This window comes from Hevea brasiliensis, chromosome 4, assembly GCF_030052815.1.
Source record: "Hevea brasiliensis isolate MT/VB/25A 57/8 chromosome 4, ASM3005281v1, whole genome shotgun sequence".
Lineage (NCBI taxonomy): Eukaryota > Viridiplantae > Streptophyta > Magnoliopsida > Malpighiales > Euphorbiaceae > Hevea > Hevea brasiliensis.
The window spans coordinates 20382551-20409140 of NC_079496.1; the positions used below are offsets into that span (position 1 = coordinate 20382551).

Genomic DNA, 26590 nt, shown 5'->3' on the forward strand with positions numbered 1-26590 from the left:
TCAACTTTAAATTTTATTACACTTTTATCTTTATTTTTATTTTATTATTGTAAAATTTTTTAATTTAAAAAATTTATACAAAAATCTTCTAACTTTAAAATCATTACATAAAAATTCCTCGTACTAGAACTTCATTATATTTTTAATTAATTTGATACATAATAGTATCACACTATAAATAATAATAAACTGAAGGGACTACATATTAACTCTCCCAAAAAGAAATACGATAGAGAGAAAAGGCTTCTTCTCCTCCCATTACCTGATATTTCCCCATATCCTTTCTCTATCTCTGTCTGTCTGTCTCTCTCTCAAGATTTTCACATTTCCTTTGTGGGTTTTGAATTTGAGAAGAGAAGAAGAAAATGGATTTGTGGGATTGTTTTATTTTCACTGCAATTTCTCTTGTTTGGGTTCTTGTTTCTCACAGAGGAAATGCAAGTGAGGAGTGTGATTTGTTCAATGGGAGTTGGGTGATAGACGAAGCATACCCTCTCTACAACTCCTCATCGTGTCCCTTCATTGAGAGAGAATTCAGCTGCCAGAAGAATGGGCGTCCTGATTCCTTATACAACAAATATACATGGAAGCCATTGGGCTGCGATTTACAGAGGTACATATCTGTCTGTCTTATGATCTGCTGTGAGTTTTCTATACATCAAATGTTAATGTAATATATATATATATATAATTTTTTTTCTTAATATATATCCTATTTATATTAATTTAATATATAAATATACAAGATTGAAATTATTTTTTAGTTTTAATAGCTCATATTATGAACTAAAGGGGAAAAAAATTGAGATCTGACTCAGTTGGCTCTTCTATGTTTTTTTTTTCACTTGTTTTAAACGAGAACAATATCGGATAAAAATAAAGAGTTTTTATTTTATAATAAAATAAAATTTATATAATTAATTTCAATTAATTGAAATTATTTTTTAAAATTATAAAGTTTTAAATTTAATATTAAAAAAATTCAAAATTTGGCGAAAGCGCGTAAAAAAAAAAAGGCTTAAATTCATTATTTGCACAGTAAAAGAAAGTACGTGATTGGTGAAAACATGTGCACGCGCAGTTTCGGACAGCTTTTTGCCTTTTTAGCTGGGCGTTCAGGTTTCGTCTCAGAGTCCGGCATAGTCGTCGTTCTGTTTCTTTGCCTATGACAGCTAGAGGTGTTGGGTTCTCATTCTAGTGTAATCTATTTAAGGATTAGAATTGAAATCAAACCTTTCATTTTTTTTTTTTTAACTTTTAAAAATCAGACTTTAAATTAAATTTTGATTTTAATTTTATTTTAAATAATTTTAATATGATTTCGATTCTATTTTAAATTTAATTTTAATTTCGATTCTAATGTTATTTTCAATTTCAATTTTTATATCTAAAATTATAATATTTTTTTATTTATTTTAAAAGAGAAAATACAAATTTAAATTTCTAATATGAAAATAATAATAAAAATAATAATATTAACATTAAAATAATAATATAAATATAAAAAATATATTCTTTAATAAAAATATTATATTATCTTTTACATATTTCATAATTATATAATTTTTTAACTAAGAGATACATATATATATATATATATATATATATATATATATAAAATTAAGAATTAAAAAGTATATTATATGATTAACATATGATTTAGTTATATAATTAAGAATTATAATATGCTTTAATGTATTAAAACTAAAATTATTTTAAAAAGTAAAAAAAATAATATTAAATTATATATATTTATAATTAAAAATAAATTAAGTATTATATATATTAAATTTAATTACATATAAATACACATGATTTTATTAAAATTATAAAATATATATAAAATAAATTTTTTACTCAGTTTCAATTTTATATGATTCTAATTTAATTTTAATAAAATTTTAATTTAATTCTCGATAAATAATTAAAATTAAACTGAAATAATAAATATAAATTTAATTTAATATAATTTAATTTTTACAATAATAATTATTTTTTTTTAATTTCGATACGGTTTAGTCGAGTTTTTTAGTTGGATTCAAGACCTCAATATCCGTACGCAGCCTTAATGGCAATAGCATTAGCACATGACCATGGGCATAACCAGAGAATGTTTGTCAAACCTAAAATAATAGTTTTGTCCTTTTGTTTTTCTGCTTGTTTCTCATTTGCTGTCTCCACTCCCTTATATACTTTGGGCAGATTTTTCTTATACATGTAGAGTAGAAAGCCTCTCAATTTAAAAAAAAAAAAAAATTAATAAATATATTAAACCCTTTGAATCCAACTTAGATATATTAAACTCTTCAAATATGCCATCTCTTTTTTTTTTTTAATGTTTATACTTATTAATTTTTTTAAAATAATTTATTAAATAATAATTGATGTATTATGTAACGGAATAGCTCTCTTATATAAGAATGTGTTATTTTAGATAGGTAATATATATTTGTGTTTTGTAGGTTCAATGGTGTGAAATTTTTGGAAAGATTTAGGGGGAAAAGCATAATGTTTGTGGGTGATTCTCTAAGTAGGAATCAATGGCAATCATTGACATGCATGCTTCACTCTTCTGTGCCTAATGCTAACTACATTATTGCCAGAGAAGAAGATGTTTCTGCATTTACATTCACGGTATGCCTATTTTCATTTGCCTTTCCTTTTTCCCAATATATATGTTGGATATTTCTTTTTTATATTACAAGATAAATATTCACATGCTTACGGATTTTTTTAACTTAATGACCTTATTTCATATACTTTAATTTATACAAAATTAATTTATTTATACCATTGTTAAGTAATAAGTAGGGATGAGCATTCGGTTCAAACCGAATCGAATCGAACTGAATCGAATTAAATCATAAAAATTAAATTACATATTTTAGAAATCAAACTGAATCGCAATAGATTAAAAATCAAATCGAACTGAACTGTTCTATTTTGGTTCAGTTCTGTTCAAGTCGATTGGTTTTGATTTTTTATTGATTTTTTAATTTAAATTTGATTTTTAAATTATTTGATCTAATTTTGACTTTGATTTGAATCTAATAACCATTAATTAATGAAATTAAACAATTTATATATATAAAATTATATATAATTCATAAATTTCCCATAAAAGTAAATCAATTTAAAAATTAATAAAACTATTCAATTTCATTCCGGTCGGTTTAATCAATTTTTTTTTCTTCAAAACAGAACCAAAACTGAAATAATCGAAATTTTTATAATATAAAACCGAACTGAACAGAATTATTTTAAAAATCGAATTGAATTATCGAATTAAGGCGGTTCTGTTCAATTTATTCGATTTTAACTGAATAATGCTCACCCCTAGTAATGAGATCTTATTTGGTTAGATAAGGGTAATTCAACTCAAAAATTTTAACTTATATTTAGATAGAAGAATTTAAAATATAATTGATTAGAATCATAATATATATTAGACTTATAAATGTAGAGAACATCTTATTTGAGTGTGAATTTAAAATAATTTATAAAATCGTGTTATTTCAAATTCACTCTGAAAGATCTTAACGAATAATATGATTATATTTAAAATCTATAATTATCAATAATTTATATTATAATTAAATTTAAATCACTTAATTTCAAATTTTGATATCCAAATATAGTATTAAATTTTCAATAAGTGTTAAAATTTTTACTTATTTAGTTCGCCATGTACCTTGATTTCTCGTGAAGTCAAAACTATCACTTCCTAACCATATGAAAAATAATTTATTTATTTTAATTCAATTAATTACTTTTTAAAAAAGTAAATTTTATAAAAGATAAGTCATTTGAACCTAACAAAGCATAAAATTGGAGGGAAGTTGTAAACTCTAACGTGAAAATTTTGCTTAACTTGTGGAACACTCGTGAAGTGTAAACGCGAAAATTTTGCTTCGCTTGTAGAGCACTCGTTATTCATCTTTGGAACGCAGGCAGGCAGATGTTTTGTTTTTTGATATAATATATTTTAGAGAAAATTACACAAACAATACTTCAATTTAAGGATATATAATAATAAGGTACTTAAATTTTAATTTGTAATATAAAATTTTTAATATTTAATTTAAATAATATAAAATATTCATATAAATTTTAATAACTAATTTTAAAGTTATTTATACTGACATAACATTTATTAAATTAAAAATTTATATTTTCGTAGACCAGTAATTTTAAGTAAATAAATTTTGAGTCACTAAAATATCAATATGTATGATTTTAATTATCATAATTGTAAGTAAATAGAGAATAGAACTAAATTTTTTTTCCTCAATTAGTATTAAATTAATAAACAGGAATATAACTCTTAATATGATAAGTGTTTCGTAAGTAAAAATAACAAAAAAAATAGTTATTGGATATAAAAGGAAAGAAATTTTATTATTTAAATTAAATTATAAATTAAAATTTAGATATATTATTATTATTATTATTATTATTATTATATACTTATAAGTTGAGTATGGCCTATATAGTTTATTAAAAAAATTTTATTGTTCTTATCTTATCTACATACAAGTGATGTCAGTGACTTGTGAATAATGGTCAACTTTGCTTTTGGGTTTTCCTAGAAAACCCATCAAATCCATTAGGCCCACTCTATTTTTGAATTAACATTTTTGGTTTGAAAATGATGCATTTTGATTTGAAAAAGTTTATATACTTAAAATAAAATCATTGTGTTGAATTTTAAAATATTATTTAGTGTTACAAACTTATCTAAAATTCATCTTTTTGTTTTTTTTTTTAAATCAAATTATATTTATAAAAAAATCTAAAAAAAAACTTAATAAAGTAAGTTCATATTACAACTCAGACAGCAAGCTAACTCAATACACTTAATCCAGGATCTCAAAGTATTAGGTAAAAAAATTGAAGAAATATCAAAACATAAAATATTATAAAGGGAGCTCAAAGATTCAGACTATAAAGTAAGACTAGTATATAATATAGTTATCCTAATAAGAAAATGAGTTGTTACATTAATTTGTCTTTGAATTCAAACTAAAGTCTAATCAGATTCTTGTGATAAAAGGTGTCAATAATCATAATAATCTGTCCAAATTCTAAAAAATCATCTTCCAGTAAATTAATAGCATCAACAACTATTTTAAAATCCATTTTAATATCGGCACTCCTCTAGTTACAACTGCCCAATCAAAGAAGCACCCCCATAAAGACCCATGGCCTCAGCCATATGCGGGGAATGCACAACCTCAACAAAACCTGTAATACCCAAAACAAAATGCCCATTAAAATCCCGAATCAAAACACCATAGGATGATTTGCCATCATTCGAAAATATTGTGTTGAGTTTTAAAATATTATTTAGTGTTACAAACTTATTTAAAATTCATCTTTTTGTTTTCATTTTTAAAATTTTTTCACTTGTATTTAGCAAAGTCCAAATAATAGAGTTTTCATCTTGGTTAAATGAAAATTCTTCGTTTCAAAAACGGAAAATATAAAAGAATTTCAATTAAGAATTAATTACCTCATAGATTTTTCTAGAATTTCTAGAATCACATATGGAAAAATCACCAGAATAACCCATCATACTATAGAGAAGAACCTTTTCTTTATAAAAAAAAAAAAGGCAAATATCTTCTTGTTTTTGAGACTTCTATATTGGAGCTATTAGCACCAAATATAATTAGCATGTCAAAGCCCACGCCAGCTTTGCGTGGGTTTATTTTTTTTAACAATATTAATGAGCTTTGATTGTAAAGAAAATACAATGGGCTTAATTAATTCCACTCAAAGATTTATATTTAGTTTAAATATTTTATTTTAAATTAATGTGAAATAATTATAGTAAATAGTTAATTTTTTTAATCACATAATTAAAGTTCAATTTAATATTAAACTAGTTATTTTTAAATGTATATTGCACATTTTTTGTACTCGTTATATGTAATTGAAATATGATATTTTTATATATAATTTTTAATTAATTTTTTTATATAATAATAATATTATTATTTAATAATTTTTTATTTCTCATAATTTGTATATTGTATGTGCATTTTATATTTTTAATTTAAGTTACAAAAATGAAAGTATATAAATGGGAATGAGAAATTATAAATTTGTAAGTAAATATGATAAAATGCAAAATTTATTATTATAATATAATTTTATAATTATAAGTGTTTTATAAATATATAAATTTAATTATTTATTACTTTATTGGTACATATGTTTTTATGTTAAATGTCTTTAATAAGGAAGTGTTGAATTTATTAAGACTTAACTTTTAATATTTTATAATTTTTTATAAAGCATATATAATTAGTATGAAAAATCTAAATTTTTTAGGAATTTATATATAAATAACGTAAAATAAATCGACTTTGGTATAACTTCGTTAATTTTGTTAATTTTAATTTTTTTATTTGATTTTTAGTTTTATTTGATAGAATTAACTATGCACACCCACATCAAAAATATCAATGTTATTAATTTTTATTTAATATATAATATTTTATATAATTTTATATTTTCTTATGATATAGAAAAAAAATTTTAAAAATAAGATTAAAAAATATATTAACAATAATAAATTATTTATAAAAAATAAATTAATAACTAAAATTTTATTTTTATATAAAAAAATCGATACTAATAGAATAAAAAAGTATTAATATTGGTATATTATTATTTTTAATTATTTATAGTAAAACACTTGATCAAATTAACTTATAAAGTTTAAAATGAAGCTCCTATCTCATAATTTTTTTTTTCTTTTTTATATTTATAAGCAGCTTTAAAAATATCTTAAATAAATAGATTAACTTATATAAATTGATTTGACTGATTTATAAGTTAGGTCAAGTATCTTTTTAATTTTTTTTTAATTTTATTAAATAATAAGGTTTGTATTTTTTTATTTTAATTTTATCGAATTTTGCTAGATTTACTAATTATAATAAAATATTTTAAATTAGAACATTAAATTATTATGAAGGTAAAACTTAGGTCATAGAGCCAGTGGGATGTAGAAAAGATCATTAATTGTATCAAAATATTTTTATTGATAAAAATAAAATCTAATTAGAATTCATTAAAAGTCATTCATATAAAATAAAATATTTTTTTACTTTTATAAATAATATAAATTATAAAAAATATTTTTAGCAAACCCAATATCCCCTTTATGTATTTATATATATTATAAAAAATATTTTTTAAATATTATTTTAAATATCATTAAAAAAGTTGTTTAAAAAAATTAATTACTATCTTAATATTTTTAAAATTAAATATAATAGATTTAATTTTTAATCAATTTTAATACTATATATCTAAAAAAATAATTTTTCTTAACAACAACGCTTACAATAACTCCAACATGCAGTATTAATAATAACTACAATAAAAATATTTCAAATAAATAAATTTCAAATTCTGATTTAATTAAATTCTAAGTTAATCCAATTTAAAATTAATCAATTTGATGATATATAGTAGGGAATATTAATTTAACATCTTTCACTTATTAATTTTAAAATTATGAATTTTTCTTATTTAAATTAAATTTATTATAGACTCAAAAAATATTATATATGATAGAATTTATTTATTAAATATATAAATTTTATATATTTATATTTTTAGGTCTATAATTAATTTAATTTAAATAAAAATTTCTTTGAAAATATAATATATAGTAGATTTATTTGTGATGCAGGATTATGGAGTTAAAGTAATGCTGGACCGCAATGTGTATCTGGTGGATGTTGTACGTGAACCAATTGGCAGAGTCTTGAAGCTTCAATCCATTGAGGGTGGCAAGCTATGGAAAGGCATCGATATGCTCATCTTTAATACTTGGCATTGGTGGAACCGGAGAGGACCCACTCAACCGTAAGTCTAATATATGATAAATTTAATAAATCTGAAACAGTAAAATTATTGGTTGAGAAATCGTTAGATGTACTTAAAATATTAAATTTTAATATTTATTAAATATAAATTTTTTCATAAATTATGAGAAGTGAATCTCATATTTATATAAATATAAATAATAAAACATATTTTGGGTGTATTTTAAATATATTTGATTTGTACTTATTTTATCTTATTACGTTTAATAATTTTATCTGAAAAATATAATAATTTAAAATTTTTTTTATCTAAACTTAATCTATCATGAATGAATCCGAGATACAATTTGTGTGAAACTCACCTGTTAACTATGCTTCCAAGCATTTTGTGGTAAACTGGCAAAAATTTCCATGATTCCAATTTGTTTAAATTACATTGTAGTCTCTCACTCCCTGTAATAATGAAATATTTTCTATAAATTTAGGGATTATATATTGATCTGGGTTATATTTGTTGATTGATGTACAATTTGCAGATGGGATTATATTCAAATAGGAAATGAGATTAGAAAGGACATGGATCGTATGCTTGCATTCCAGGAAGCACTCACAACATGGGGTGGCTGGGTCGATTCAAATATTGATCCTACCAAAACACTGGTTTTCTTCCAGGGAATTTCTCCATCTCATTATAAGTAAGCAATATATATCAATCAATTACATTCTTGTTCATCTTCTTTGTGTTCTTTTTAACACTGCAAATACAGGATCAGGTTTCTGACATCATGTTTTGAATGAATTTGGTTATTAGTGGAACTTCGTGGAATGAACCAAGGGCAAAGAGCTGTGTAGGGCAACAAGAACCTGTGGCAGGCTCAAGATTTCCAGGAGGACTGCCACCAGCTGTGGATGTGCTAAAGAGTGCACTGAGAAAGATTACAAAGCCTGTGAAATTGCTTGATATAACACTCCTTTCTCTGCTACGTAAAGATGGACACCCTTCAATTTATGGGCTTGGAGGACCTACTGCAATGGACTGCAGCCATTGGTGTCTTGCTGGTGTTCCTGATACTTGGAATGAAATTCTTTACAATTTCATTCTTTGATTGAAAAGAATTAAAATTATAATTAGGCAGAAATTGCATGCACTATTATTTTAAAACTATTATTTTAAAACAAAATAATATAATAAAATTGTCATTGCATGGCTTTTATCGAATTAATGTTAATTAATTAATCTCTTAATTTCTTAAGTCACTTTGAAGAAATCAAAATTAAAAAAAAAATTCAGTAAAAATCAATATAATCCGATCAAAATCAACAAGCTCATTCTACTAAAAATCTGAAGAATAAAATAAAAATGATATACAAACCTACCAATTGGAGCAATAAAGGGAAAGTAGTTAGAGTAGTCTTCAAGATGGAAGGTCTCGTATGGTTAGGGGTGTAAATGAACCAAGCGCCTCGTGAGCTACTCAATGTTCGGCTCGATAAAAGTTCAGCTCGGTTTAGTTTGATTTCTAAACGAGCTGAACTCGAACTTGAATTTTAAATTCTTTTTATAAACGAGCTGAGCTAGAACTCAACAGTATTCGACTTGAGCTCGAGTTCTAGCTCGGCTCGTTTATAAGTTTGCTAGCTAATTTGTTGAATGGGTGCACAAGCTGACTCGCTGAACAGGCTCGTTAAATAGGTTAATGAATAAGCTCATTTATAGGTTCGTTTACAAAAACATTTATATTAATTATTATAATTTTATAATATTATAAATATATTTACTTTGTTTATAATTATTTTTAAAATAATATATTCTTTAAAAATATGATATAAACAATACATAAAATATATTTATAATTATATAGTTATTTATGCTTTAGATTTATTTCTTTTAAAAAATTAATTAATTTTTATATGAGAATAAATTTAGAATATTAGATAATAAATACATAAAAATTACTGTGAACTATTTTATCTATATTAAATTATTAAAGAAATTAAAATTACATACTTTTGGCATTAGTGTGATTTGAAACATGAAACATATATTTCTCCCTCTCTTCCTTCTCTATTAAAATTTTAAACTTTTAAAAGATTAAGTTTCAAAATTAATATTAATATATCTAATAATTATTATTATTTTCTTTCTATATGTAGCCTCATTTCTAATCTCCTTGATTAGTTTTTTTTTATATAAACTTTAAACTTTCAAAAGATTAATATTTAATTTTAACATTAAACTATTTATCTATTATTATTATTCTTCTCTCTTTCTAAGTACTTTCTCTTTATGCATCATTTAAAAATTTCTCTCTCCTAAATTTTTTTCTATTTAACATTATCTACTTATTCCCTAAAAATTAAATTGTTAATATGTTAAATTTAAATCATAATACTATTGAGTTTAATTAAGAGCAATGAAATTAGATTATGTGTGTATATACACACATATTTATGCAATTGAGTTTATTATAATTTGTCATTAATATATTGAAATCATATAATAATGTCTTGAATTTATATCACAAAGTAATTTTTTTAATTAAATCATAATACTATTGAGTTTAGTTAAGAGCCATAAAATTAGATTAAGCATGTGTATAATTTAAATATAATTTTTAATCAAATTTAAACCTTAAAAATTTATAAATATAATAATAAGTATGATAAAATTTTAATTATATATTGTATTGTGCCATTAAGCCTTTATTGTAGTAAATTATTTATAAAATAAAAGTAAGTTAAAATTTAAAAATAAAAGCTAATAAATTAAAAAAAAAAATCTGATGTGGAGTCCCACATTGGATAGAAAGGGGGAGTTGTGGCTTTCTTATAGCTAGCGGGCCAACATGTGGGGCTCAAATGGATTCTTTAGTATTTTTTTTTAATTTTAAATTTATTTTAATTTAGATTAAATATATTTTAATTATAATTAATTTAATTTTTAATTTACTTTTATTTAAATTAAATTTTATTTTAATATAATAATATCAACGAGTTTGGGTCGAATTCGAATTCGAGTTTGAGTTTAGTTTCTAAATGAGTTAAGTTTAAGCTTATTTCGTATATATTATAAATAAGTTTGATGCGAGCCGAACTCGAGTTTAATATGTATGTAACGAGTTGAGTTATATTTTAAATATTAAAGCTTGAATCGAACTTGAGCCGAGTTTGAGCTTGAAAAAAAATATAATGAGCTGAGCTTAAACTATTCAAAACTCAACTTGGTTCGGTTCTTTTACAGCCTATACGTATGCTAATAGCAACAGGAAGCATTTTTTTTTTTTTTTAAGATAAAGAAGAGTTTTTATTAATTTATAAAACATTACAAAGGGCCTAAAAGTAATCATAACAACAGAAGCCCAAGCCCAAGCCCGGACGCAAACTATAGAGAAGTACCGCAAATACATAAAACCCATAGACTTGAAAAGCACGCTAGAGCCTGGATCCAAAACATAGCCAACAACTACGAAGCTTCAACTTCACAAGTATGACTCGGCTTTCTCCAACTTCGAACGGTGGGAGCCCTTGTCACCTTCTGTGGCAAAGTGCCGCCGCTACACAACCTTAGTTGACCGTCGCCGAACCGAAAGAACAAGAAACAGGATGACCTCATACCAATAGATTACTTTCCAACCGAAGCCCAAACGAGATCCCTTGCATTGTATTTGAATTGAGTGCATCATAATTTATTAATGTATCGTTATATATTATGTTGTATTATATTTTATGAATTTTACTATTAATATATTTAAAAGGATAGTATTGTATAAAATAATTTAATAATATTTTTTTATTTAATTAGATAATATAGTATAATATAATAAATATAAAGATTATTAAAATACTGTTATTGTTGTTTTAAATAGATCAAAAATTATTTTAAACTTTGCTTATTCTGTTTGAAAAGTGATAACATTTTTCCAAAATTAAAGAGTTCCGTATTGATTATTCAATTGATAAAATAAGTATACAAGATGAAATCACTCACCAATAAATAAGAAAATAAATTATAGAGCCAGGTAATAAAAAAATTAGAAAACCATATCCAACAATCAAATAAAAATGGAAAAATGATAATTATAAATAAAAACTCACACTTATGATAAGTTTGAACTATATACACACCCACAAAGCAAGAGTAGAAAAAGGGTATTAAAATGTAATTGCAAACTTATCAAAATTTGAAAGGGGCTATGGTAGACCTATAATGTGAAAGAAGATGAAAGATTAGTATATGTGAGAGATTGAAGATTTTTTATCGAAGAGAAATATTGAATATGAGTGATGAAGAACTTTATAAATAAAAAAATAAGATATAATTAAAATTTTATAAATTGTGTAAGTATAAAATTAGAATGTAAAAAATTTTAAGTCATCTAAAATTAACGATTTAATGTTTAAAAATATGTAATAAAATCATGATTAAGAGACTACCACTTTACAATTCAAAACTATCGGGAACAATCTTCATAAACAATTAACATTACCGTATCATATGTTATGAAACCATGGGAAATCATCATTCAAACAAGGGATTAGAGAACCCCTTTTAAAGTTGACGCCTCAGCCGATCTAGGGAGCTCCAGCACGAACGAAAGAGGAACCATCTCAATACTCAACATGGCAGAGCTCTTAGGCACTTTTAGCCGTGAAGGGACCAGGTTTGAAGAAAGCACTATAATGCCCCCGGAGATAACCATACCCATACACCCAAACCCCCTTGGGCAGAGCTAAATCAACTCATACCAAATTCAAACACAGAGAATCCAAGATAAGCACTGCTGTGCACCCAGAAATCCATTGCAGATTGCACGAGTTCCTTTTCTGTGAGCCACATAACTTGCAAGCAACAAAATGCAAACCAAAACATTTATGTACAGCCCCACCCGAAGGCGGGGAAGGAAAATCCATAACCGGGCAAGGCAGGGATGGCCACAAAACCGGCATAGTAGGAGACTCTTTGTCTTAGATCCGAAAACCAACACGAAGAGAACTTTCTCTCCATAGAGAATCCTAGATGGTTTATTAGAAAAGGAAGAAATTTTCTACAATGAGATGGTGGCTTGTGACTGGAAGGGACGGATGAAGCAAGGTAGGGAGGGATTATTTTTTATATATTTTAATAATTATTTTTAAATTATAACATCTTAGAATTTTTATTTATAAATATATTTTTATATTTAATCAATAATATATAAACGCATTCGTATAACTGATGTGCAGTCTATAAAATTCAGAAATAATACTGATATTAATAAATAAGCTTAAATTTACTTTAAATTCAATAATATATTACTTAAAATTATCTTATAAAATTGTAAAAAGAAGAAGAAGAAATAATAAAAGAGAAAGATCCTTTACTTTTGTATCATTTTCGTATAAATTTTCTCTCTTATTTGGCTGTAAAAGAGAGTTTGGCTAGCTAACTAGCTTTCCTTAGAAAGAGGCTAAAAAATTAATAATTATTGAGAAAAGAAATAAAAGAGAAATTATAGTTTACGTGCTTGGATAGGTGAAAAAGGGGAGGAAAGAATACTTGATTGGATAAGAGATGGAAAATAAGGGAGGAGAGGAAAATAAATTTTATTTTCATCTAATTATTTTCTCTCCAAATTAAAGAGAAAATGAGAAATCAAATGAAAAAAAGTTAAATTTATACTATTTACCCTTTATTTTTTTTGTTAATTTTTTTTTTTAATTTTCTATACATCCAAACACAAGGAAGGAAAATAAAATATATTTTCCTTTCTCTCTCAAAATTTATCCAAACACACAGTATAAAGAGAAATCAACTCTTTACCCCATATAAAGAAATGCTACAAAATTAGCCCCAACAAGATGCTACCTTTTGCTTTAACAAGAACTTCTCTCTCTATCAAACCCTTGTATATAGGACACATACCATAAGAAATTATAAATATAATGGCTAAACTTACTGATAAAATAAAAATTGTAGGTAATTTTTATTGATAGAATTAAATTAATTTTTTTCTATGAGTTCATTATTTACCGACAATTAAGTGTCGTTGATAATTATTTATGTGTTTTTATCTATATATCGTCAATACTTTTATTTATAGTCTAAAAAAATACCGACTATCATTTACCAACAATATTTATGGTCAATAAGCTATCGATATCAATAACGATAAAATTGGCTGGTAATTTTTTATCTACAAATTAAATACCAGTGGATTACCAACCAAATTGCTTTGCCAATGAAAATTTCTGTAGGTAATGAACTTGATTTTTGTAGTGTTACATATATGGGTTTTATTGTGGCTTTTGCACTGTATTAGGTTATGCTTTTATGCTAATTGCATTTGTTGAACAATCCAATGCCAAATTATATTACATAGTAATTATTGTTTAATTATATATCGAGTTAAAGTTTTTTTTTTTTAAATTATTTACTGTTACGACGAAAAAGAGAAATGGCTACCTCCTTTTATCTGTTGTAACTACTCGCCTGTCGTATAGCTGACCTGTTATGCCTCCATTAAATTCAAAGGACTAAATTTTTCATAAGAAAGACATGATCGTTTGGTGGCTTTTAAAGAGGGGCTCACGCGCATGGTCCAAGTGGGCGGACACCAACATAAATCTCTATTTTTCCAAAGTATTCTTTTGAAATGGAAGCAGATTTAGTTTATTATATAGTCCAACTTACAAATTAATAAACACTGGGACAGTTTGGCCGAGTGGTCTAAGGCGCCAGATTTAGGCTCTGGTCCGAAAGGGCGTGGGTTCAAATCCCACAGCTGTCAGAATTAATTTTTATTTATATGAATACTTTATTTTTCATTTGTAAGAATCAAAATATAAAATTTATTTCTTTTAACAAATTAAATTTATCTCTCTTAATGTAGGAAGTTTTTTAAGAGTGTAATGAAGAATTTGGATAAGTGATATATAAAATTTTAAAATTCATAAACTATTTTAACAATTTCTTAATTATCACATCATTGCTTTTGTCAAATTAAAAAAAAAAAGGATTTAACGAATAAAAAATTCAAAAATAATTAGTTCAGTAAATTCTTTTCTAAATGAGTTATTTAATCATAAGTTCATAATAAGAAAATCAAATTATATATATACATAAAACAAATATTCACACATAAGGTTGAATAAAGGGGATAAAAACAATTATGATAATAATTAATTAAGAGGATGTTGGGCTCAATTTTTGATAATTGGCTTATAATTATTTAGTGTTTATAATATAATTTGAATGTATAAATATTTAAAATTTGAAATAGTTATGTGTTTTTTTTTAAATATTATTAATAAGTGATTAATGTATTTAGTAAATTATAAGTACATTTATTGTTAAAATGTCTAAAAAGAATATCAAATTGAATTTATAATAAAATTTTAAAAATTAAATAAAAATATTATAATAAAATACTTAATTAAATATATAACTTATACCCATCAAAATGAAAGAATAAACTTTTTTAACTTATTTTTTTTAATTTATATACTTAAAAATTATTATAAATGAATAAATTATTCTATATTTAAAATTTATTTACTAATTTAATCAGTTTATAAGTTAAAATAAATACTTTCTAATTCAAATTTAATTAATATATGAAATAATATCATAAAAAAATAAATCTCCATAATATATATAAAATTAATTTTACAGTGAAATTTTAAGAAAATAAATAAAATAAGATAAAATAAAACTATATAGAATAATATCATAAGAGGAAAATGTGAGTTAAATTATGAAATTAGATGCTTCTCTTATCACGTAAGAAAAAAATATTTAAACATTTAAATAAACATTTGAATCCACGAGTTTAAATATTAAATATAATTATAATTTTTTTTTATAAATTCAAGATGTAAAGAATGGGAGATCCAAGTTTAATATATTTATTCATATATTTTATAATTATCTTATATAATTTAATAATTATTAATTAGTTCATTATTTATTAATTAAATAAAAAAAAATCTGATTACTCATTTTCTATAAAAATGAATTAGGTAGGGCTTAATAAATTCAACTTATGAACCTCTTTTGTGAGTCATTTTCTTTACTTCAAATTAAGCAAGTTGTCTCATGTGTGATTCAAGAAAGTTTAGTTATTCCTCTAACTTTACACTTACATAAAAAACTAAAGCTTTTATGTAGATTCTAAGAAGATTTAATTCTTGTAAAACAAACAAAACATATATATATAGAGAGAGAGAGAAATTTTATTCAAATATAATATTTTATATAAAAAAAACTCAATTTATTAATATTTCATTAAAAAAATAAAATAATGAAAATATTTCATTTTGACAAAAAAACTTAAAATAAATGAATTATGAATATATTTAATTTAGTGATTATTAATGGTCAACAATAAATGCAATTATAATATTAAAAAAATAATTAAAAATTTTATTTTTTAACAAAATAATTATATTTTAAAATGTTGATTATTAATTTTATTAAATTAGTTTAAAATAATTTTTATTAAATATCATTTTATAATAAAAAATAAAATTTAAAAATTAAAAATTCTCTCTCAATCACTCAATAAAACGCGAATTACATTTATTTATTTATTAGCAAACATTTATTTATTTATTTATTAAAAAAAATTATTTATTTTTCTTTCCTTGTTTTTTTTTAGTCTTTTTCATTTATTAATAATTAATTTCTCTTTTTTGACAAATTGCATAAAACTCTGATTTTTGTGCCTCATCGTGTTTTTCTGTGGGTGGCCTACGACAGAATCTCACATTTATATTACAACAATATATAAAAATAATTAAATTATTATACACGGCCTTAATAATAAATAAATAAATAAATTATTAGCGTCATCAAATCTACACACATTAATTGTTATAGTAACTTTAAAGCTAATTTTATGACTCTTACTTTATTCTGTCATTTAATTTTAATTTATTATTAAAAAATTTTTAAGCGTTAAATTTATTTTATAAAATTTTTTTTAATATATAATAATAAATTTTCACATTAAAAAATCTCTAAACAATAGTATGATATTTATAAATACAATTTTAATATTTTCTGATAAAAGATAAGTTCTTCTATTTTTCAAAAAAATAGGCTATTGTGGTAATATTAATATTTTTATTATAGGTTAATAGTAATTAAAATGGCCAATATTTTTTTTAATGTGAAAGAAAATGAGATAAAAAAAATAATTTTTCATTATTTTTTTAAATTTAAAAAATCTGTTATAGCATGTTAAAAAAAATTTTATAAAATAAAATTAAAGTTTGTAAATTTTTTTAGTAATATATTAAAATCAAGTGACAAAAATAAAATATAAAATAAAATTTAAAGAGAAATTATAAAAATTACCATAACTTTATACAATAGACTCAAATCATAATCATATTATAACTTGAAAGTTTTGTTATTAAACCATAACCTCCACTATATAGATTCCTTGCTGCTTCTAATTTAAGTTTAAGTAGAATTAGAAATTATAATTAAAAAATAACTCAAATGCCACTGAGTTTATCCACATATATAAGTATAGGTTGAGTTGTTGTCTTCCAGGGTGGCTTTGCAGTTACAGAAGCTGACCATGGCGATGGGGGTTAGAATGTTTGGTTATGTGATGATGTGCGGCATCGTCCTGTGCCAATTCGTTGTTGCCGGTGATGATTATATTAACGGAGGCCATTATTATCAGCAAATAATAGGAAGAAGTTTCGAGTCGAGGAACTGTGATTATTTTGAAGGGAGTTGGGAATATGATGATTCATACCCACTTTACGATTCAACCAGCTGCCCTTTCATTGGACAAGGATTCGATTGCCAGAAAAATGGCAGACCTGATCAAGATTACCTCAAGTATCGTTGGCAGCCTGCTGCTTGTGACATTCCCAGGTTCTTCTTCTTCTTCTTCTTCTTCTTCTTCTTCTTCTGCTTTGTTTTAGAAATCTCCTTCTTCTCCTTCCTCTCCTCATCTTCCTCCGCCTTGATTTCTTACCTTCTCCGGCTGCTGGACCAGTTTATGGTGGGGACCAATGGGGCAATGGCTTCAATTATTTCTGGTCATATCTGAAGCTAGTTAAAAAGGGGCAACTTAATTAAAAATCAAATTTTCTTTTTTATATATATATTTTAATTTTTTTATCACATTAAAATTTAAATTCGTGATCTTACCGTGATTCAGAGGTTATTGATTTTTAAAGGGTAATTTAGTATTTGACTTTTAGATTTTAATTGATATTATAATTTTGATATTTATATTTTAAAAATTGAATGATTTAATTTTTTATTTATGTTTCTATTAAAATTAAAAGTCTTTTCGTATAATATTATTTTTTTATTTAAGTAAAAAAATAAATATTTTTTTATAAATTAAAAAAATTATTATTTGATTTATAAATTTTAATTAATATTATAACTTAATTCTTATATTTTAAAAATTAAAAAATTTAACCCCTATATTTAATAATTACTAAAATTATTAGAATCTTTTTTTTTCTTATTAACTTAGTTTTTATAAAATTTTTTTCTTTAATTCCTTTTATAAAACAAAAAAAATTAATTTATTTAATAATAATTAATTTTAATTAAAAAAATATAAATAAAGAAGTAAATCATTCAATTTTTAAAATATAAAAATTAAATTATAATATTAATTAAATTTTAAAAATTAAATAATAAATTGTTTTAATCGAATAAAAAATATATTTATTTTTTAATTTAAATTAATGATAATACTAAATAAAAAAATATCTAATATAATAAAAACATAAATGAAAAATTAAATAATTTAATTTTTAAAATATAAAAATTAAATCATAGTATCAACCAAAATATAAGGATGAAGTTGTAAATTTTCGTTTTTAAAACTGTTTTTAGTCTTTAATTGCCTTTTCAACCAGACGGCGGCTTCTTTGGCCCATCTCCGACAGCTGGAACACGTCTGTTAGCACAAGGTGTCCCAGTTTGTCCTATACAACCTTGCCTGAATTTTCTTTTCAATCTTTTTCATATTAGATTATAAAAAGGATTATTTTTAAAATAAAAAAATTCTATCAAAATTAATAAATTTTAAATTTATAATAAATGTAAAATGCTAAATTCAAAAAACAAGTTTAGAGACTTCATTAAAAACGATAAAATTTCCTAATAAATTTTAATTAAATTTAATATTTAATACACAAAATACTGAAAATAAAATAATTAAAAAATAATAATAATAATTAAAAAAAAAAGATTGGTTTTCTGACTAATTTTGGATGATTTCATACCCTTGATGATAGGTTCAACGGAGTGAGTACGTTGGAGAAATATAGAGGAAAAAAGATAATGTTTGTTGGGGATTCTCTAAGCAACAATATGTGGGTGTCTTTGACATGCTTGCTTCATGCTTCAGTCCCCTATTCTACTTATACCATTCAACAAGAAGGCCTGCTCTCTACATTTTTCATGCCGGTACCAATTTTTTTTTATAGATCTTTCCTTCTGCATATCATTATTTGCTATATGTCCCTACACTCATGTAAATCGAAAAAATTATTAAGTGCTCTTGATGCATATGTATTATCTCTCACAATATCTCATAATTATCTAGAGCCTATTTTTCATATTACATTATATGTTATATGTCTTTATACTCACGTAAACTGAAGATGTTATTAGGTACTCTTGATGCATATATATCATCTCTCATAATTATCTGAGTTTGAGCACTAAAAAATAGTGCTTCCTCTCTCACATAAAAGTGGGTCATTCCTACAATATAGAGAGTGGGTCCCACATGAATGTGAGAGATGGTGCATATGTACCGGGTACACTTAATAGTTTTTCATTTTTCATATTACATTATATGTTATATGTCCCCATATTCAAATAGACTGAAGAGGTTATTAGGTACTCTTGATGTATATGTATCATTTCTTATAATTATTTGGAGCCTATTTTTCATAACACATTATATGTTATATGTCCCTACACTCACATAGATTTAAGAAATTATTAGGTGCTCTTGATGCATATGTATCATCTCTCACAATTATCTAGAGCCTGTTTTTCATATTACATGATATGTTATACTATAATCTTCCTATACACTATGAATATACTATAATCTTTCTATACATTGATCCCATTAATATATATGATGGTGGATTATCAATATTTAATTAAGCCTCTGGATTTAAATCTTCTAGGTTATGAGAGATGTGTTTGGTTTAGCTATAACTAACAATAACTAATAGATACTAAAACAGTTAAATTAACTTATTTGGTAAATTTTACAATTGAATTTCATTAGCTCTATTTTTAAATTTTTTTAATGAGTCATCAACTTATTTAAATTTATTTTTTATTTAGATTATATTATCTTTTTAAAATTTATTGATTATAAAAAAATTTTATTTCTTTAAATTATTCTTTTATATTAATGAATTATTTATTATTATAATAAATAATATAAAATTATTATAAATAATAATTATTACATAATAAAAATATATATACATTAAAAAATAACTATATTATTATTATTATTATTATATAAATTAATAATTATATGTCTATTTTAATAATAAAATAAATAATATAATACATCCTTATTAATCATTTATAATAACAGTAAACATAATTTTACAAAAAGCTTATATGTATCGGCTTAAATCAATTGTGATTAAATAATAATTATATTCAATCGCTCAACTCAACTCAACTCAGCTAAATTTTTATCTAAAAAATTTGGAGTTCGCTCTATGAATTCTCTTTCTATTTTAGGTTAAATCATTGAAAATGTGTAATCCACGCTAAATTAAATAATTCTATATATTTTTGATATTCAAAAAATTATATAATAAAAAAAATTATTGGATAAATGATTACAACACTGCAAAAGTAACGTTTCCTTGCTCCAAACTCAAAGTGATCGTTTATTGTATTTGTTTTGGTGTGTTTAGGAATATGGGATAGCGGTGATGTGGTTGAAAGAAGGGTTCCTAGTAGATGTGATTCATGATGAACAATTTGGCGAAGTTCTAAAGCTGGATTCCATCAACACTGGACAGCAATGGCTAGGAATGGACGTCTTAATCTTCAACACCTATCATTGGTGGTTCCACACCGGACGCTATCGAACGTATGAATTTTACTTTTCTACTTTTTAATTAATTAATTAAAGCTTAAAGTTTTATACTTTCATCGATTAAACTTCAAGGGTTTGATCGAGATTCATCTGATTTGTAAGTGAGGTTGATGGATTCAGTCTGATTCTGAAAATCACATATCAAAAGTAAAATTAAATGAATATGAATGGGTTTGAGTTGCAGTTGGGACTACTTTCAAGTAGGAGACAAGATGGTTAAAGAGATGGATCGTTTGGAAGCTTTGAAGATTGCATTAACTACTTGGGCTAATTGGATTGACAATAACATTGATCCTTCCAAGACTTCAGTATTCTACCAAGGAGTTGTTGTTGCCCATCTCGAGTAAGCTTTTTATTTCTTTCATTTACAAATTCTATTCAATGATTTTTTTATTATCATCTCAATGATTACAACTTTTATTTTTTTGGCCTCAACGTTCAGTGCCAAGGAATGGGATGATCCAAACCCCAAGGCAAAGGAATGTCAGGGACAAACTGAACCAGTTGAGGGATCAACGTATCCAGGCCCTATGAATCAAGGAGAAGCTGTTGTAAAGGAAATAATAAGCAACATGACAAGGCCTGCCTATTTGCTTGACATTACATTGCTTACACAGCTAAGGAAGGATGGTCATCCATCTATATATGCTGGAAGTGGCACCAAGCTCAGTGACTGTAGTCACTGGTGTCTTGCTGGTGTTCCTGATACCTGGAACCAGCTTCTATATGCTGCATTGTTTGACAATTGAAATGTAATTTTATTTATTTGTTTGTTTATTTTATGGTACATCATGAATATGTCAACTTAAAGTGAGACTGATTATTATAACCTTACTCTCTTCCCCATTTCCTAACACAACCAATGAAGTAAAATGCACAATATCACTCAATTATGTTCTTCCCTCTCCAAGGAACCAAGGACCTTAATTCACTGATACAATATGCTAAAGTAGCTCTGTAACCACATATAATTCCTCATCCATAAAGTCACAGAAGATTTTCTCCTTTCCTTCAAGTTAATGAATTTAATTTGCTTTAAGATACATTGTAGATTAAGTAAATACAGATTGAACAACAGAATGGTACAAAAAGTTAAATTTCCCTTCAAAATCAGCAACCGATAAGAAAGCAACTCCTCTAATTTCAAATTTCTCTACTGGGAATACAAACATGAACAGGCTCTTGCATGGAGGAAGCAGATCCATGTCAAGGCAATCAAAATGGACCCAGAGTCTGCTTTTGACATCTCAAACTGGATCTTGATCAAATCTATCTCTGCTTTTGTATCCTCTTGTCCCTTATGGGCAGCTCAATAGGCTTCTGTGCCTCATGTGGATGGTCCGGTCCCTTGTATACCTTCAGGTGGTTGAACAATGCTCTGCCAAGCTGCAGTAAACAGTTATCATCAAAAGTAGTTCAATTGTGTAACAACTACACCCATTTATGCAGGCAGAATAGTGTAGAAGATTCTATTAAACTTGACAATCACAAATTTAACAAATATATGGTCATAGTTTATACTCACGTTATATGTAACTATATATTTTGAGGGGGCTAGAGAATTTTTTTTCAGGGTGTCAATGTTATATATAAAAATTAATTCGAAAAATAGTTTAGAATCATTGTCTATATATTTTGACGATACCATGTTATATATTTAAAAATTGCTCTAATAGAGTGCAATTAAACCATTAATTTTTGTGAGAGGGTCAATGCTATAAAAATTTATTGTATATGTAATAAGAAATAAGTGTTTTTAATATTTCACATTAATTATAACATAATAAAAAATATACATTATTTTTAGAGGGGGCCAATAGTTAAATAAAATAGAATTTTTCTTACTACATATATATAATTAACATGATTTTATAAGGCTTGGGGGGCGCAAAGTTACCCCCTTGCTTCCCCTCTGCCCCTGCCCCTGCCCCTGCTGAAGTTTCTGGCACCGATTAGTTAGCTAAGCAGACAATATCACAAGCATTTGGCATTCGACTATTCCTAATGGCTCAAATGGTACCATTCACTAATTGAATTATGAATAGCCGCTCCAACACACTCCCCCCAAGTTACCCCATTGTATTTGAAGACTCGAACTCCAATATTCAGTGTTTTCACTGTTATGTCCTCCAACAAGTTTCACACCAACTGGCAGAATCATGCACCTAATCAAGTACACAAGGACTAGTACAGAGCAGAAAGCTTTCCTCTAGAATGCCAGAATAACCAGACTTGAAGAAAAGCTAAAAGCTAGAAAGTTCCGAATAATCCCAAAAGTTAATGAATTCAATAACATCAACGGTAAGAACTAACTTTGTCAGTCCTCCATTTTGTTTTCATTCTCATTCGACAGCAACTCATTTAAAAGAATGGGTGCACAGCCCTACACGCACAAGATGCGTCCAAGAAAAGACCCCATAGCAATAAAATCAACAAAGTAAATAAAGCCTATGATTGAAATATCACTTAAAATAAGAAATGGGCTGGGGGGAAGGGGAACTCCTTTGTTAAGAAAAATCTAGATCACATTGCAATGGTCCGTCATACAAAAAAAAGAAAAAAAAAACCCTTTAATAGATAAAGAATTACTGAGTTAGGACTTCAGAACTCACCCTCCCTTTTGGAAGCATACCACGAACAGCATGTTCAATAATTCTTTCTGGAATCCTCTGTTGTAGCTGATCAAATGTCTCCACTTTCATACCACCTGGTCTTCCTGAATGCCTCCTGTATAGCTTTTGGGTCCTTTTCTTCCCAGATACAGCAACCTTCTCAGCATTCACCTTTTGAGATCAAAAGTTTCAGAATTTCATGCACTTAAATTGTGACTAATGCATGTTTGTAAGCATCTTACAACAACCCACTCTTGTACAACTAGATATGTCCCACTAAACATTCCAGAACCTTGAGAAGCAGGTAGAATTATGAGCAAATAACAAAAATAAAAAACATCATTTTTTTTTATCAGAAATTGTGAAATTAGCCAGAACCATGTTAAAAATAAGATAACATTTTGAGCAAGTATGTATAGTGCTCAAAGCAAGGTGTAAACATCACCTATATCAGAAAATTTAAAGGACACCAAAATATAGCAGCATGCAAAGAAGTTGTTAAGTAGATATCAGATGTTAAATCTTTCAATGGGCCAAATCAAACTCTTGACCCAAAGTAGGCACAATATTGACACAATCAGCCTTAACAGGATTCTGTAATCTCTCAATATCCCGGATATCTTAAGTTAGACTTTGTTTGGGTTTAAAAAAAAAAGTTAGAATTTGTTTGGGTCATGGAAGAGCATTGAAAAAGATTGGAATTGAATAAATATTGATTGTTTAATAGCTATTCTTAGATTTGGTTCAAATTTTAAATATGGAATAAGTGAAGATAGCTATTCCATGACCATAAAATAGTTATTCTGCTCTTATCCTATTCCATGCTGCAAACCATAGAAAGGGACAAGTATTAAGACACTGATGAGAAACATTCTTACAGCCAACAAAACCTGCCACGCTACATCCGAAATTCAGTTACAAATACTTTGAGCATCTAATGATCTCATGAATAGAAGAAAAAATGAAAGTTTTTTTTAGTTACATCTTACATATGACATGAAAGAGCAAGGATCAAAGGAATAGTAGCACCTTATTGTGCACCTAGATTTTTGTACTAAAACACCATTTTGACATTCAAATTTCAATTGCTGCATGCAGCCTCCAGATCAATTTACACCCACCAGTTTGATGAAGATGGTACTTACAAGAACTTCAAGAATTTAAATAAACACAAGACCTCTCAAACAAGAATAATAGGTTCCCACAACTATTATAGATGAGATTAAGCCTTGAAGCTAAAACTAAATTAGGATAAACTAATTCAACTCCATATATACAGCAAGAGGTTTGCAATAAAGTAACATTTCATTACCCTTGAAGGACACAAGTAATTGATAGACAGAGACCAAGAACAAAAAGAAAAAGAAAAAAACCTAGAAAGTGAATGATGTGTCAAGATCCATCTTCATAACACACTGGCAGTATTTGACACATTCAGGGTAGTCTTCTCTATATAGGCCCCATTTGAGGTTGAGGTTGGGAGGCCAAAAAAGCACTTATTTTGAAAAGATACCATTTTACATGCTTTTGAACAAAGCTCTTTAGTTGTTTTAAAATTTTTATGATTAAAACATGTCAAATTTAATTTTAGACCAATTTTTAATAGTCTAATTAACTTACATATGGAGTTGTTTTTCTCAATGGCAGCTCCAATGGTAATGCCAAATAGAGGTACAGTCTATAGCTCTATTTGACATTGAGTTTCAAGGTCAAAAATCATTTTTTAGGAAGAAAAAACAAAAGGAAAAAAAAAACATTTTAGATGTTATTGAAAAAGCTATGATGTTATTTTCAGTGTTCTTATATCTAAAAGGTATTAATTTTATTTTTTAATCAATTTTTAATAATCTTTAACTAGTATATTTAAGCTCTAACAACAATAACACCAATGCAGAACAGATCCTATGTACATTGCTAACGCAACAAAGGCAACATATAAGCGTATAACCACCAAAAATACGTACCACAATCACAAATGCCCCCATGTCCACGCTAGGAGTATAGGTGGCCAAATTCTTTCCACGGATATAAATAGCAATTGTGGATGCCAGTCTCCCAAGAATCTTATCAGTTGCATCAACAACATACCAGGGTTTATCCGTGTTTACATGGTCTGCAGCTTTAGGATACCAAGTTTTATTCCAAATGTCCTAGAAAACAAAAACCCAACTAAGATTGAAACATGAAGAAGCAGAAAATGAAGCCCAGTATTGCATCTATATTTTTGAACGCGAATAAAAAAAATGTAAAAATCAGAGCAAATGAGAGTTTCTATGAACCAAAAACACAACAAATCAAAAAACCCAAAAAAGAAAAATCTAAAAACAGAAGGGAATTAGAGTTACAGGGCCACTGAGCTCGAACTCTTCAACATCCAACGCTGATCAAGCGGTACACGAGCGAGTTCCTTTTCATCGTTCTTCTGGGACCGAACCACAAAATTACGGCTGCTAGTAATAGGAAGTGCAGTCCGTACACACGTATTTGATTTTAGCGAGGAGAACCCCACAATAAAAGGAATGCTCGTAATGGCGGACTTGCTTGCACAAGAAAAATAAGGTTGTGCTGTAGTAGCAGTAGTCGAAGAAGAAGATGGTGATGATGACGAGAGCATCATAGCAGATTGTAGGCAGAGACTTGCCATTGCGTCGCTCACTTTAGCAGTTTAGCTTATCCATTCCTCCCTCATCTTTTGGTTCTGTGCTATAACTTGATAAGCTGAGTTTCTACCACAGTGTAAATTTTACTTCTATTAGAAAATAAAATAATTTTTTTTTATTTGAATAATGAAAGTTTGGATGATAACTTTATTTTTTTATAAATTTTATTTTTCAATAACTTCCTTTAAATGAACTTTTAAATTCTAATTTAATGATGCACTTGGTTTATAGTAGGGAGGTTTCTACCGTTAAAATTAGGGGTGAGCATTCGGTTCAAATCGAACTGAATCGAATCGAATTAAATTATAAAAATTAAATCGTAAAATTTAAAAATCGAACCGAATTGAAATGAATGAAAAATCAAA

General features: G+C 25.8%; 2 protein-coding genes, 1 non-coding gene and 1 pseudogene across 3 annotated transcripts; 3 read left to right on the forward strand and 1 right to left on the reverse strand.

Moving 5' to 3' along the window:
* The first annotated feature begins 233 nt into the window (after positions 1–233).
* On the forward strand, positions 234–9063 carry LOC110652854 (protein trichome birefringence-like 41). Its single transcript, XM_058146430.1, has 5 exons — positions 234–613; positions 2463–2634; positions 7709–7884; positions 8381–8539; positions 8656–9063. Exons 1-5 carry the CDS (start codon positions 366–368, stop codon positions 8948–8950), a joined length of 1050 nt encoding a protein of 349 aa, XP_058002413.1. The 5' UTR covers positions 234–365; the 3' UTR covers positions 8951–9063.
* Positions 9064–14531: 5468 nt separating this feature from the next.
* TRNAL-UAG (transfer RNA leucine (anticodon UAG)) lies at positions 14532–14611 on the forward strand. Its single transcript has one exon. It is a non-coding gene; the product is annotated as a tRNA-Leu (tRNA).
* A 2629-nt stretch (positions 14612–17240) lies between these two features.
* LOC110650366 (protein trichome birefringence-like 42) lies at positions 17241–21782 on the forward strand. The gene is made up of 5 exons (XM_021805308.2): positions 17241–17715; positions 19104–19275; positions 20769–20947; positions 21138–21296; positions 21396–21782. The coding sequence occupies exons 1-5, from the start codon at positions 17411–17413 to the stop codon at positions 21700–21702; spliced, it is 1122 nt and encodes a 373-aa protein (XP_021661000.2). The 5' UTR covers positions 17241–17410; the 3' UTR covers positions 21703–21782.
* Positions 21783–21958: 176 nt separating this feature from the next.
* LOC110650367 (50S ribosomal protein L13, chloroplastic-like) lies at positions 21959–26279 on the reverse strand (annotated as a pseudogene).
* Between the last annotated feature and the right edge of the window lie 311 nt (positions 26280–26590).

What these genes read in the sequence shown, in the direction of transcription:
- LOC110652854 (XM_058146430.1), top strand. Translation starts at nt 366, where the DNA reads ATGGATTTGTGGGATTGTTTTATTTTCACTGCAATTTCTCTTGTTTGG. An exon ending in TTGGGCTGCGATTTACAGAG is followed by an intron (nt 614 to 2,462) that starts GTACATATCTGT and finishes TGTGTTTTGTAG; the next exon opens with GTTCAATGGTGTGAAATTTT. An exon ending in ATTTCTCCATCTCATTATAA is followed by an intron (nt 8,540 to 8,655) that starts GTAAGCAATATA and finishes TTTGGTTATTAG; the next exon opens with TGGAACTTCGTGGAATGAAC.
- LOC110650366 (XM_021805308.2), top strand. Translation starts at nt 17,411, where the DNA reads ATGGCGATGGGGGTTAGAATGTTTGGTTATGTGATGATGTGCGGCATC. An exon ending in GCTGCTTGTGACATTCCCAG is followed by an intron (nt 17,716 to 19,103) that starts GTTCTTCTTCTT and finishes CCTTGATGATAG; the next exon opens with GTTCAACGGAGTGAGTACGT. An exon ending in CACACCGGACGCTATCGAAC is followed by an intron (nt 20,948 to 21,137) that starts GTATGAATTTTA and finishes TTTGAGTTGCAG; the next exon opens with TTGGGACTACTTTCAAGTAG.